The sequence below is a fragment of the Perognathus longimembris genome, chromosome 10 (assembly GCF_023159225.1).
Source record: "Perognathus longimembris pacificus isolate PPM17 chromosome 10, ASM2315922v1, whole genome shotgun sequence".
NCBI classification, from domain to species: Eukaryota; Metazoa; Chordata; class Mammalia; order Rodentia; family Heteromyidae; genus Perognathus; species Perognathus longimembris.
This window is the reverse complement of record NC_063170.1, coordinates 72,421,382-72,435,417: the sequence shown is the minus strand read 5'-3', so window position 1 is coordinate 72,435,417 and position 14,036 is coordinate 72,421,382. Positions and strand designations below refer to the sequence as shown.

The following is a 14,036-nucleotide window of genomic DNA, read 5'->3' as shown; positions in this document are numbered from 1 at the left end:
GTCTCAACTCACTTCCTGTCTGGGAGCCTACCCAATCTGTGACCTACCATTTTTTTCCTAGGATTTGTCCCAGCTAGCTGGGATGATAGGCACACACCACCACATCCAGCTTCTTCAGCTAAAAGGGGATCTACCCAAGAAATGCTTTGAACCTTGATCCTTCTAACTTCAGCCTCCCAAGTAGCCAAATCAACACTCATGAGTAACCAGAACCCAGCTGTTTAAGGAAGGCTTAAGAAATCTCAACATTAGGGCTGGGAATGTGGCCTAGTGGTAAAGTGCTTGCCTCATATACATGAAGCCCTGGGTTCGATTCCTCAATACCACATCTATATAGAAAAAGCCAAAAGTGGCACTGTGGCACAAGTGGCAGAGTGCTAGCCTTGAGCAAAAAGAAGCCAGGGACAGTGCTCAGGCTGAGTTCAAGCACCAGGACTGGCAAAAACAAAAAGAAATCTCAAGATTAAAAACTAGGCCAGGTTGGGGCTGGGGGTATGGCCTAGTGGCAAGAGTGCTTGCTTTCTATACATGAGGCCCTGGGTTCAATTCCCCAGCACCACATATACAGAAAATGGCCAGAAATGGCGCTGTGGCTCAAGTGGCAGAGTGCTAGCCTTGAGCAAAAAGAAGCCAGGGACAGTGCTCAGGCCCTGAATCCAAGCCCCAGGACTGGCCAAAACAAAAACAAAAAAAAACTAGGCCAGGCGCCAGTGGCTTACCCTTGTAATCCTAACTGCTCAGGGAAGAGGATCACACCTCAAAGCCAAGCTGAGAAAGCCCGACTTACCTTTAATCACCAAAAATGCCAGAAGTGGAGCTGAAGTTCAAGTGGTAGAGCAGTATCCCTGTGCAAAAATTCTTAAAGGTGCCAAGACCATCAATTCTAGTTGCAGGACTGCCATCAAAACAAACAGCAGGGCTAGGAATATGGCCTAGTGGCAAGAGTGCTTGCCTCATATACATGAAGCCTTGGGTTCAATTTCTCAGCCAGAAGTGGTGCTGTGCCTCAAGTGGCAGAATGCTAGCCTTGAGCAAAAAGCCAGGGACAGTGCTCAGGCCCTGAGTTCAAGCCCAAGGACTGGCAATAAAAAAAAAACAATAAAAGCTATTTGGTAAGGGATCAGAAAGAATTAAGGAATACTGGATTTTTCCGAGATATGGGTACACTGATATTTTATACCTTCCTATCTCAGCCTCCTGAGTATGGAGATTATAAGTACTCAAAAAAAAAAAAAAAAAAGAGGCCAGATTGCAAAGGATGCTAAAATTAGGAGACTCAGTCGTGTGAGAAAAGATAGTCCTATTTTTTGAACCCAAAATAATCAAATGTCGGCATATCCTTGGAGATGAAATTACTCAAGACACCATCTCAACAGAACCCAGGAATATATAGGCAAGGCTAATCTCCGTAGAAGAGCCTACCTAATGGGAATGGAATTCCTGTAAGACACCTTAGACTCACAGGATTTTGCGCCGGGCCCGCACCTGCGGGCCCCCCACCCCCCACCCCAAGTCCTGGGGCTTGAATTCAGGGCCTGGGCACCATCCCTGAACTACTTTTGCTTAAGGATAGCACTCTACCACTTGAGCCACAGTGCCACTTCCAGCTTGTTTCTATGTATTGTTACTGAGGAATTGAACCCAGGGCTTCATGCATGCTAAACACTCTACCACTAAGCCACATTCCCAGTCCCAACCGTTTTTTGTGGGCTTTTTTTTTTTTGCCAGTCCTGGGGCTTGAACTCAGGGCCTGAGCACTGTCCCTGGTTTGTTTTTTCTCAAGGCTAGCACTCTACCACTTGAGCCAGAGCAACTCTTCTGGCTTTTTCTATGTATGTGGTGCTGAGGAATCGAACACGGGGCTTAATGTATGCTAGACAAGCACTCTACCACTAGGCCATAGTCCCAGCCCTCAACCCACACTATTCTTAAAAACTTCATACCAGAACTGCCTACTTGAACTGAGAAATAGAGGAAGGCAACCTCCCAAAATCCTACCAGCAGTAAGCAGACCGGTAAAATAATTCATGGAAATGTTTCATGCTCTTGAAAAGTGGCTACTTTGTACAATGGAGTCTTGCCCAGGCCTTGAAACCTAATAGTATTAGCTCAACTGGACACCCACATACACAAACCTAGGGATCAAACCCAGAACTTGTTAGCCCCTCTGCTGTGTTGTCCTGAACTCCATCCCCAGCCCCAGTTGAATCTGTGTACTGCAGGATTGAACACAGCTTCCTTGTGTACCTCGCACTCTACCACTTGAGCCTCACCTCAACAAACTTCTCTGCTGCTTAATTGGAGATGAACGTCTCTGATTTCTGCTTCAAACCTCTATCTTCAGCTGTGTTTTCAAACAGATCAAGACCTCTATTTTCTTCCCTTTTTTTTTTTTTTTTTTTTGGCCAGTCCTGGGGCTTGGACTCAGGGCCTGAGCACTGTCCCTGGCTTCTTCTTGCTCAAGGCTAGCACTCTACCCCTTGAGCCACAGCGCCACTTCTGGCCATTTTCTGTATATGTGGTGCTGGGGAATCGAACCCGGGGCCTCATGTATACGAGGCAAGCACCCTTGCCACTAGGCCATATCCCCAGCCCCTTTCTTCCCATTTTTAGGGGAATGTCTTACAGGTACATTGTCTCTAACACTGAAATTTTGGAAGCCGGTGAGATTTCTACACTTTGAGTCATTACTTTTTATGTTAAATCCTCAAACTTATGACTATTATCTTATTGGCAAAAGGACTTGTAGATAGGATTAAGTTATAACATCAGTAGGAAAATGCAGTAATTTGTCTTGAGGCAAAAAAAGAAATTAGAATAGACCTTAGAGTAGTGTCCTTAGCATTACAACAGTAATAGGAATTTATAGTAATTCAGAAAGGGAGTTCCTGAGTTGAAGTCCAGGTACCTGAGGGAAAAAAAACTCCTAAAACCAGGGAAAAAAATGTTCAGACAGGGCTGAGAATGTGGCTTAGTGGTAGAGTGTTTGCCTAGCAAGCATGAAGCTCTGGAATCAATTCCTCAGTACCACATGCACAGAAAAAGCCAGTTGGCAAGTGGCTCAAGTGGTAGAATGCTAGCCTTGAGCAAAAACAAAGCTCAGGGAGTTCCAGCCCCAGGACTGGCAAAAAAAAAAAAAAAAAAGTACAAATACAACAAATTATAAGGGCTAAACAACCTGAGGTAGGTTCACCACAGCACCACAAATAAAACAGGAACCTGTGGCTCATGCCTGTAATCCTAGCTAATGAGATTGAGATCTAAGGACCACAGTTCAATGTCAGCCTGTGCAGCCCATGAGACTCATCTCCAATTAACCACCGAAAGGCCAGAAAGAGCTGGGAATGTGGCTTAGCAGTAGAATGCTTGCCTCGCATACATGCAGCCCTAGGTTCGACTCCTCAGCACCACATGTATAGAAAAAGCCAGAAGTGGCACTGTGGCTCAAGTGGTAAAATACTAGCCTTCAGCAAAAAGCCAGAACAGTGTTCAGGCCCCAAGTTCAAGCCCAGGACTTGGAAAAAAAAAAAAAAAGGCCAGAAGAGCTGTGGCTCAAGTGACAGAACACTAGCCTTGAGCAAAAATAAATAAATAAATAAAAATTCAGAGACAGCACCCTGGCACCAATAAACAAAATCTCTACCCAAGCCTATGTGATCCTTGTTCTCAACATGATTTAGTGCTCCAAGTCCAAACTAAGTTTGGACAATCCCCACATTCCTCTTTAATGTGGCATTCTATGCAAATACATTAATGAAAATTTGAAACAAAAAAACTTTTAGTCAAACTCCCCTTCCTCCTCCAGCTTTATTGGAATAGTTTAAAATTACATTTTCTATTTTCTAGGACTCAGTTGCTTTTTCCATCTGACTTTTAAAAACTGATTACAGCAAATGAAACACAGTTGTCTAAGTGATATAGTATACAAAAATAACATCTTGATTTCTGTGAAAATGCATTTCTCTGCAATTCCTGAATAAATCCAAATTATGCTAACTCTGAGAATTGATGTTCACGCTGGGTTTTAGATTTAGTCTTTGAAAATGTGTTCTTAACCTTTGCCATCACCATCTATATATCCAGCATCAGCGCTGTGATAAAGCTGTACTGTTGTAGGCTTTTATTCCAATTTCTCTCCTGCAGCCTTAACACGTTTGCCTTCTCATTTTGTTTACTCCCACTCAACTGTATGTTCTATGAGGGCCTGATACAGATGTTACTTGATGTTATTTAATAGCTACTGAGGTCAGACAATCCAAGGCCATCATTATGCTAAAATTAAAGTTACTTATGGAAGTTCATATACACCTCCAGAATTGGTTTTACCTCTTACATGGGAATATTTAAGAAACCCAGAATGGGCTTACCAGTCTGACAAAATTCTTCCCATTTATCAATCCCTATTCACCAGTGGCACGGAAAGGGGGTTCTTTAACAAAGCATTATACATAACACCTCTACCAAACTAAACATAAACTTTTTTTGTAGTTAAATGCAGAAAGTCGTGTTTTTTTTTTTTTCCACCCCTTTCCTCCTTTTACACGGCAAGTAAAGCTCACTGGCCTGGGAGTAGCCTCTACCTGCCAACCTTTGGCCAGTGAAGAGGGTTCAGAGAAAATAATACAACCATCAATCAGAAAAAGGAGGGGCGACAAAGGAAAATAATTAGGCTGTGGCCTCAATCGTGCATTCCCGTGCAAGATGCCCTGACTCGCCACAGCGGTAACAGTTGACTTCACTTGTCTTGCTGCAATTGATGGCTACGTGACCAGTTTCACCGCACCTGAAAAAAGAAAAGAATTTTCACAATGCCATTCAAGTAAGTAAAACTCTTACCAGAGTAAGTCAGTACAGAGCAAAAAGCCATTAACAGCCAGGGCCAGTGATTCACACCTGTAATCCTAGCTAATCAGGAGGCTGAGATCCAAGGGTCACGGTTCAAAGCCAGCACAGGCAGGAAAGGCCATGAGACTCTTACCTTCAATTAACCACCAGAAAAATGGCCAACCAAAATAAATAAGTAAATACATTTCTCTTTAAGACTACAATTACTTTTCGGAGTTCAAGCCCCAGGATTGGCAAAAAAAAAAAAAAAAAAACACCTAAAGAGTGCTATAAGGGACTGGAAGTATGCCTAACAAGTTCAGAGTTCAACGACAAAGAACATCTCTGCAATGAGTTTTCTTACAGCAACGTTCTAACTAGTTACCTGTAGCACTTCACTTTGGTGCAGTCTTTCTGAATGTGTCCAAATTCCCCGCAAGAATAGCACTTCTGCTCATCCGCGTGGTCACAGTCACGAGCCAGATGGCCTGGTTTGCCACAGTTGTAGCAACACTGCTCTCTCTCTCTCTTGGGCTCCTTGCAGTCCTTGGCAATGTGGCCACCTCTACCGCAGTTATAGCAGGCTTCAACAATAAGGAAAAGAAGCAGACCAAGACTATAAAACCTTTACAAAGTAGGGCTGAGAATACGGCCTAGTGGTAAAGTGTTTGCCTCATAAACATGAAGCCCTGGATTCAATTCCTGAGCACCACATATACAGAAAAGGCTGGAAATGGCGCTGTGGCTCAAGAGGTGGGTAAAGTGTTTGCCTCATATACATGAAGCCCTGGATTCAATTCCTGAGCACCACATATACAGAAAAAGCTGGAAATGGTGCTGTGGCTCAAGAGGTAGAGTGCTAGCCTTGAGCAAAAAGAAGCCAGAGACAGTGAGTGCTCATGCCCTGAGTTCAAGCCCCAGGACTGGCAAAAAAAAAACAACCCCACACATTTACAAAGATCAAACCATATGATGAGAAACCTCAGAGGTAGAGGTCATTTCCAGGGCTATATGCAGTGGCACATGTTCACTTCTAATTGTAGAAGAGTAAGAAGTATTAAATACTTACCATCCTCCTGGAGATCACAATCCTTGGCAAGGTGACCAGACTCACCACAGCGATAACAGATGTCTGGAAGAGATGAGGAAACAAACTGGAAACCTATTATGAGCAGAAACAAAAAGAATATGGCTAATTAGACCATTCATGATATTACTGAATACTGAAGTATTTCAAAAATTTTTATTCGATAAAAATACCTCTATCCGAGGTAAAACCACCTCTGCCACGGCTTCTCATTCCACGACCCCGTCCACCACCAGTAGGGCACTCCCTGGCCCAGTGGCCAGATCGTCCACACTTGAAGCACTCATTGCTGCTCATGGCTGCACTTAAGAGCTTTGGAATATTAAAAAAGACATTAAACTACTTAAAATTTGCTTAAAAAAAAAACTCTACCCATACCCTATACATTTCTTTAAAACTATGTACCCATTTTATACACTATATTAAAAATGAAAACGAAATAAAAAATATCACATTTTATGATCTTCAAATCCATTAAGCTGAAACAAAAACTAATTAGCAAGCATATGTTAAATTACAGAGAAGGTGATGGGACCTACAACATTACAGTCAGTATTTGTTTGGTACTAGAAATAATCCACAGAGGAAGAATGATGGAAGAGATGACATTGATCAAGACACACTGTACACATCAATTGACATGATGAATTGAAACTTTTACAACTATTTAATAAAAGAATTCACAGCAGCACCTCACTCCAGGTCTAACATAAATAATTGACACATTTACATTGTTATAAGCTAGTAAGCCTCATTTGGGCCAACTGCAAGTCACTTTTACTGATCACAAAACTGGAATAAATCAAACTAAGGAAGCTGTAAAATGAGTTCTGTAATGTCAAAGAACAATTATCTCATCTGAAATAATAGCACCTAACGTATTCCCTCGTTACACTAAAGTGACTACCTGCAAAGTAAGGTAGTTTTTTTTTTTGTTTTGTTTTATTTGCCAGTCCTGCGGCTTGAACTCAGCACCTGAGCACTGACCCTGGCTTCTTTTTGCTTAAGGCTAGCACTCTGCCACTTGAGACATAGCACCACTTCCAGCTTTTTGTTTATGTGGTGCTGAGGACTCAAACCCAGGGCTTAATGCATGCTAGGCAAGCACTCTACCTCTAAGCCACATTCCCAGACCCAGTAAGGTAGTTTTTAAAGTAAAGTTAAAAGACTTGTAGCCTATCTCTGCCAGGCACCAATGGCTTCAAAGGTTGGGTTTCAAATCCAACCTAACAGACTCTTATTCAATTAACTAGCAAAAAGCCCTAAGTAGAGACATGGCTCAACAGTACTGGCACAAGGAGGGGGGAATATAAACACATTGGAAAGTATACTAAAGTACTAATAGGCCATAGTGCTGGAGAACATTCATATTTTTCTCTTCTATTTTTCATCTTTCCAATGTTTCTATAATTTTTTTACATTTACAGCTACAAAAAATGTATTTCATACTAGACTCCTCTTGTCATCTTTTAAAAATAAAACACTAAATTAAATATATTTTATACTTACGTAACAACCTAAAACCAATATTGTAAAGCTATTCTTAGAATAGAATGAGAACATAACTTTGCACTCATTTCCATATCTAAATATTTTGTCCCTTAATTCCATCACCAAGCAATGGTCCACAAGGTTTACAAATATCCTCAGAACTAAACAACAGCCTTGGTAAAAAGACATACTATCTGAAATGAATAAGGCCAAAACCGGACAGTAGAAATAGCCAAATCACCAAAAATCCAAAAGGTAGAAAAATGGCGTGGCTCTCCTCTATCAACCTAGTGGCAAAAAAATAAAATAAAATAAAAATAAAAATAAAGCTGCTTCAAAAAGTTTCCACTGTCAGAAGTGGCAAGGTGGCTCAAAGTGGTACAGTGCTGGCTAGCCTTGAGCAAGAGCTCAGAGACAATACCCACCCAGGTAGGTTTCAAGCCCATGACCAAGCAACCCCACCCACTGCAAAAAAAGTTTCCATTGCTACCTGGCACTGGTAGTTCAGACCTGTAATCCTAGCTACTCAGGACGCTGAGTTCTGAGGATCATGGTTCAAAGACAGCACTAGCAGGAAAGTCTGTGAGATTCATATCCAAACAACCGCCAGAAAACCAGAAGTGGTGCTGTGGCTCAAAGTTGGTAGTGCTAGCCTTAAGTAAAAAAGACCTCATGGACAGTGCCCAGGCCTTTAGTTAAAGCCCCATGACAAAAAGTTTCCAGTGTTAAATATTCTCAAGAACCAAATACTCATGTTGAGTTTGCAATCCGATTCTGAGTATGACTCCAGAGAACCTAACATTTGTCACTTTCCTATGAATCCACCCCCTAAAAGTCTTATTTTTAGCTGTACAAAACACTTGCAATTTGTGATAAACTGCACAATTCTAGTCAGAAGGAATGATTAGACTATGTTGGGATTTGTGCTCAGGGACTTGCTTACTCAGTCTGCTTCCTAGCTGGCACTCTTACTACTTGATCCACATCAGCCCTGCTTTATGCTGGTTATTTTGGACAGAGTCCCTTGGACTCTTCTGGTCAGGCTGGCCTTAAAACATATTGTCTGGAACTCAGCCTCCAGAGCAGCAAGAATTATAGGCATGAGCTACCAAGCACCCAGTGAGGCTTTAAAAGTAAGTTCAAGGGGTTGGAGGCATGGATTCGTCCATAGAGTGCCAGCCAATGAACAAAGCAGAAAACAACCAAAAACAAAGGAAAGAAAAAAAAAAGAATACACACTCCTGTAATCCTAGCTACTTAGGAAGCTGAGAACTGAGGATCCAGGTACCAAACCAGACAAGGCAGGAAAATCTATGAGACCTATCTCCAATTAAACACCCCAAAAGCCAGAAGTGGAGCTAAGACTCAAATGGGAAAACACTAGTCTTGGGCAAAAAAGCTCAAGGATAGCACCCAAGTCCTGAGTTCAAGCCCCAGGACTGGCAAAAAAAAAAAATTAAATAAGGAAAAGGGTGATACTGCCTAAAAAGAAATGTATTCACTACCTGACTTATGTAACTATAATACCTCTGTACATCACCTTTAAAAGCTTAAAAGAAAGCAATCCTATTGAAGTGCCTTATAAGGCTGGGAATGTGGCTTAGTGGTAGAGTTCTTGGCTAGCATGCATAAAGCCGTGGGTTCCACTTCTCAGTACCACATAAACAGAAAAAGCCACAATTGGCCCTGTGGCTTAAGTGGTAAGAGTGCTAGCCTTGAGCAAAAAAAAAAAAAAAAAAAAAAAACCTCAGACAACTGAGGCCCAGAGTTTAAGCCCCAGGACTGGCAAAAAGAAAAACACTTCTAGGCAGTGGTGGCTCACACCTGTAATCTCTGGTACTCTGGAGGCCGAGGTCTGAAGCTCTCCAACCCAAGTCAGGACAGGCAGATAAGTCCCGAGACTCTTCATCTCTGATTAACTGATTAACCATTAAAAAGCCTGGAGTAGTGGCTCTAGTGGCTGAGCACTAACTAGCCTTGAGCAAAAAAGCTCAGGGACAGGGCCCACACTTACCAAAAAAAAAAAAGAAAAAGAAAAAGAAAAGGGGGGGGGGAGGGAGAAGGGAAGGCGGGCAGTGACAGCAAGATTTAGAAAGTCAGAGGAGAGGTGAAGGAAGGAGGAAAACACCCAGGAGGACAAGGTAACTTCCGCTTTTTGCGTATTTTATTTATTGGAGATAGTTCCTCAACTCCACAGTGTTGAGACTGCTGGAATTCCTTGTTACACTGGGCTTTAACTTGCAACTTGTTCTTTTCTGAGATAATAAACTTCTGGGGCTGGGGATATGGCCTAGTGGCAAGAGTGCTTGCCATGTATACATGAGGCCCTGGGTTCGATTCCCCAGCACCACATATACAGAAAATGGCCAGAAGTGGTGCTGTGGCTCAAGTGGCAGAGTGCTAGCCTTGAGCAAGAAGCCAGGGACAGTGCTCAGGCCCTGAGTCCAAGCCCCAGGACTGGGAAAAAAACAAACAACAACAACAAAAAAAACTTCTGAATGATAAAATCCAATAAAGGAAAAAAATCCAAGAAGGGTTAGATTATTTCAGATTACCTAATACAATCTCTGCCAAGAGGCTAAGAAATTTCCATCAGGTTTCACTAAAAGCACTCAGACCAGTATCCTCAGTGTATTACCTAGACTCTGTTAGTCCAAAACTTAACCCTCAACTAGTAATGTGCTATAATATGTATCTACTTGTTTTTTTCATATTTTCCCCAACACAGCTGTATACTCTTATTTACCCCAAACTCAGTATTAGCCCTAGTTCATTGCTGCTGGTCCAGTGTTTAGACTACAGTAGAGATTTTTACCCTCTGAATGTATGATTGTGCTCGTTTGATACCCCAACATAGTACTGAAAAACTTTGCTGTTCTAATAAAAATAAACTGCAGATACAATAAGAGGAAGCAAGACACATTTCACCTTACCCCTGGTTCTGGCCACAATAAGGAAAAAAAAACATAATATATAACTGGTAGCAACTCTATTCTTATCATTTGTGCATTTACTGCCTGACTTGGTTAATTACATCCATTTGCCTGACAATTACCTCTTAAGGTCCAAATCTACTATGAGCCATGAATTAAAATGTGTACATCCTCTCAAATTTACATACACCTTCACACAGATTTTCTGAATCTTTTTGTTTTGTTTTTGTTGCCAGTCCTGGGGCGTGGTGACTCAGGGCCTGAGCACTGTCCCTGGTCTTTGCTCAAGGCTAGCACTCTACCACTTGAGCCACAGTACCACTTCTGGCTTTTTCTATGTATGTGGTGCTGAGGAATCAAACCCAGGGCTTCATGTATACGAGGCGAGCACTTTACCACTAGGCCATATTCCCAGCCCCCATCTTTTCTGAATTTTAAGCCAAGACAGTATTTTCCTTAAGCCTCTTCATAAGAGGGTACCATAAACAGTGGCGTCTTCATTTTCCAGGCTAATACCTTCATTTATAATGATGGAATCACCTCTAGAAGACCACTGCTGCACTTTCATATTCCTAACCAAATTCTTTTACTTACAACCTGAATTTTGGTGGCTACAAGTTCTAATTTTATTATCCCAACAGTTTTCTACAACACAGGAATACTGTGTAGCTCCTTAAAAATCTTGCAATGACTTTCTTGCTTTCTGCAGCAACATCTGACACTGAGCATGGGAATTAAGTAAGATGGAAAGAGGGTTCATCAAAGAGCTGGTCAGACGCCTTGGTGTAGTCTTCTGGCTCTCCACTTCCAGGAGGCTTAGGACAGGAAATGAGCCAACTATTTTTTTTTTTTTTTACTATTTTCTAAGCTATCACTTCTGTAGGAAAAAAAAAAAGCACAACCTTTTTGTTGTCAGTGTTGAGCCAACAGACCAATCATTCCAATTAGAACAATGAGTGGTTTCATTGCTTCTAAGTCATCAACCTAGTACTGTCCCATATATCTGCTACATATTAGGTTATAAAATAATGGCTAAACAAAGATAATCATAAATCAATTGCAAAAGTCCACTTATGATACCTTAGAAAAGAAATTGCATTGCCAGTTTCAGATGTGCATTTGCCAGGGTTAACAAATGCTCGTGGTCTTCCACTAGGTATCAATAGATAAATGGAAAAATAATCCTGAGTGATGCTGATAGAGCATAGGCATGATGGCTTCCCATCACCTAATGCCACCTGTGTACGTGTAAATGTGCGCATGCCAGTACTAGGGCTTGAACTCAACTTCTCAACACTGTCCCTGTCCCTGAGCTTTTACTTAAGCCACAGCTCCACTTTTCTTTCAGCTTTTTGGCCATTAATTAGAGCTAGAGATAAAGTCTCAGAACTTTCCCTGCCCAGGCTACCTTTGAACAACAACCTAATCTTGGTTTCCTGAGTAGCTAGAACTACAGGCCAGCACCTGGCTGTAGATATATTTTTAAACTCACACTTGAAGACCTACTTTTGGATTTGGGGTTACCCAAGCTTCAGCCTTACATTAAAGCATATTTTTTAAAAAGAAAAGAAAAAAGAAGGAAAAGAGACCAAAGGGAAGTTAGAAAAAAGTTAAGATGGTCCCCAAGAACTGTAAATTTAGAAAAAAATTACATCCTAATTCAGCCCTTGGAAATCCAATGAGGTATCCTCTTTATACTCTACTTGAACTCCTTGAACACAACTCCTTGAATTCCTTGGAACACAACATTCAGGCTGAATAAGCTATACACCTGTACCTAGGATTGTGGCAGTTGTTTGGTAAGCCTTAATGGGGTGATGCCTACCACATTGTTTTGTAGGTAGGAAGAAAAAAGCTTAATAATGACTTCACCACTGGAACCTTTTAAAAGTCTGAAAATTTATATTTTCAGTACACTAAACTGGTAATCCAAAAACTTAACTTACTGACTTAAACACCAACTGGATACTTCTCCAAAATTGGACAAAACGGGAAAAAAAAGGGAATCAGTTTCAAGTTTAATTTAGGGTAAAAATGGAGATGTAAATTAATCCTCTCAAGGATATCAAAACCCGAGAGTACTGGTTTCTTTATCTTGATTGTTTTTGTGGGTGCCTTCGAATGACACACACGACCTGAACGCACGGGTGATCAAAGAGCCTTTTCTTTATCGAGGACCCCCACGACCAGATGAAGTCACTTCCTTTGCAAGTAACTATAGCTGTGACCATGTGCTTAACATGTGGCAGAAGTAAAAAACTTTACCCATTAAAAAAAAAAAAACCAATACCCAGACCCAAGTGTGGGTGATTATGTCGTCCTAAGAGAGGTTTTCACGCCATGTAAAATCTACAGCGAGCCTAAATTCGAAAGTGTTTCCTTCGAAATTTATCTCCATCTACCCTGAGAAATGACGGCAAAGAAAATGCTACTACGGTCTTGAAGGCTCGAAAAATTCATGTTTTTTAATAGGATAATTTTAAAGAGTATTTTTAAATTTTTGGTGTAGTCCTGGAACTTGAACTCGGGGCCGGGGCACTGTCCCTGAGCTTTTTTGCTCAAGGCTAGCGCTCTACCACATCGGCCGGCCACAGCTCCAGTAGGAGCACTTTTAACGCAGTCTTGATGCTCCAGAGCCAGTGGCTCCTACTAGGTCCCTCTGAATAGCAGTGAGACAAGTAGCTTAAGACATAAATGAACATTCAAGAGGGAAGCTATCAGGAGAGAATAACGAACGCCAAGGCTCGCAAGCCTTCCGGCGGGATTCCCGCGTCCCGCCAGGCTTCCCCGCGGACCCGCTCCCTAGGCCCCACAAGCCCTGGCACATGGCCCGTCCGGCCGCACCGCCGGCGCGAGCGCCCAGAGCGGCCCTCCGTCCGCAGCCGGCCCGGCTCCCCTCCCGCCGCCGCCTTCCAGAGCCTTCCCGCCAAGCCGGCCCTCGGCGCCCGGCCCGCGACCCGGGGCCAGGCCGGGCCTTCGCCGGAGGGCCGCGGCCTCCCGCGCCTGGCCCTGAGGCCTGGCGGGGCGTGAGCACTGGGAGAGACCCACGCAGCGGGGCGGCGGGGGCGGCCGAGGGCCGCGGCCCCCAAGCTCGGCCTGAGGCCGCAGGGCCTCGGAGCGGCCCGCCTGACGCAGCAGGGCGCAGGCCAAGGCGCGGCCGCCATCGCGCCGCACCGCTCCGACCGCCCAGTGGGCCGCGGCGCGCCACGCCCGACCGGCTCCCCAGCACGACCCTCGCCCGGGGCCCTCACCCGGGGCCCTCACCTTCGGCGTCGGAGCGGCCGCAGCGGCGGAGACTCGGACGCAGGCCCGGGAAAGACGACTCGAAAGGCAGCGGCTGTTTATTTTCAGGGTCCTTGCCTGCGCCACACGCGGGTCTGCACACGGCCCCACACACGCCGCTGCGCACGGCTCGCCCCCGCCTCGCCCACGCGGCCAATCAGCGCGCACAGCTCGGCCAGCCAATCAGAGTCAACCGCGAAGAGCACCGCCAGGCGAGAGCGCGGCGTGAGGCGGCGGGGGCGGGGGGGAGGAGCGGGGTCTTCCTGCGCGCGCCGCCGCGGCCTTTCCCGTGGTGCCACGCGCGCCGCCTTTCCCGCCCGGAGCAGAGCCGCGGCCGCCTCCCCCTTCCTCGGCCTCCCCTCCCTTCCGTCCTCCTTGAGGGCCGCTGTGTGCAGCGCTGCCCCGTCCCCGCCGAGGTG

The 14,036-nt window shown here is 44.1% G+C and overlaps 1 protein-coding gene and 1 long non-coding RNA gene across 5 annotated transcripts; one reads left to right on the top strand and one right to left on the bottom strand.

Moving 5' to 3' along the window:
• Window positions 1-1,627: 1,627 nt before the first annotated feature.
• Window positions 1,628-7,208, top strand: LOC125358883. Its single transcript, XR_007212415.1, has 3 exons — window positions 1,628-1,689; window positions 3,494-3,500; window positions 7,054-7,208. It is a non-coding gene; the product is annotated as an uncharacterized LOC125358883 (long non-coding RNA).
• LOC125358881 (CCHC-type zinc finger nucleic acid binding protein) lies at window positions 3,777-13,761 on the bottom strand. 4 transcript variants are annotated; one of them, XM_048356378.1, is made up of 5 exons: window positions 13,600-13,761; window positions 6,085-6,223; window positions 5,894-5,986; window positions 5,210-5,408; window positions 3,777-4,783 (listed from the first exon to the last, which is right to left on the bottom strand). In XM_048356378.1, exons 2-5 carry the CDS (start codon window positions 6,206-6,208, stop codon window positions 4,666-4,668), a joined length of 534 nt encoding a protein of 177 aa, XP_048212335.1. In that variant the 5' UTR covers window positions 6,209-6,223; window positions 13,600-13,761; the 3' UTR covers window positions 3,777-4,665. The 4 variants fall into 4 exon arrangements, with proteins under 4 accessions (XP_048212335.1, XP_048212334.1, XP_048212336.1 ...); XM_048356377.1 differs by having other exon boundaries at window positions 5,210-5,411; window positions 13,600-13,757; XM_048356379.1 differs by having other exon boundaries at window positions 5,210-5,411; window positions 6,106-6,223; window positions 13,600-13,757.
• Between the last annotated feature and the right edge of the window lie 275 nt (window positions 13,762-14,036).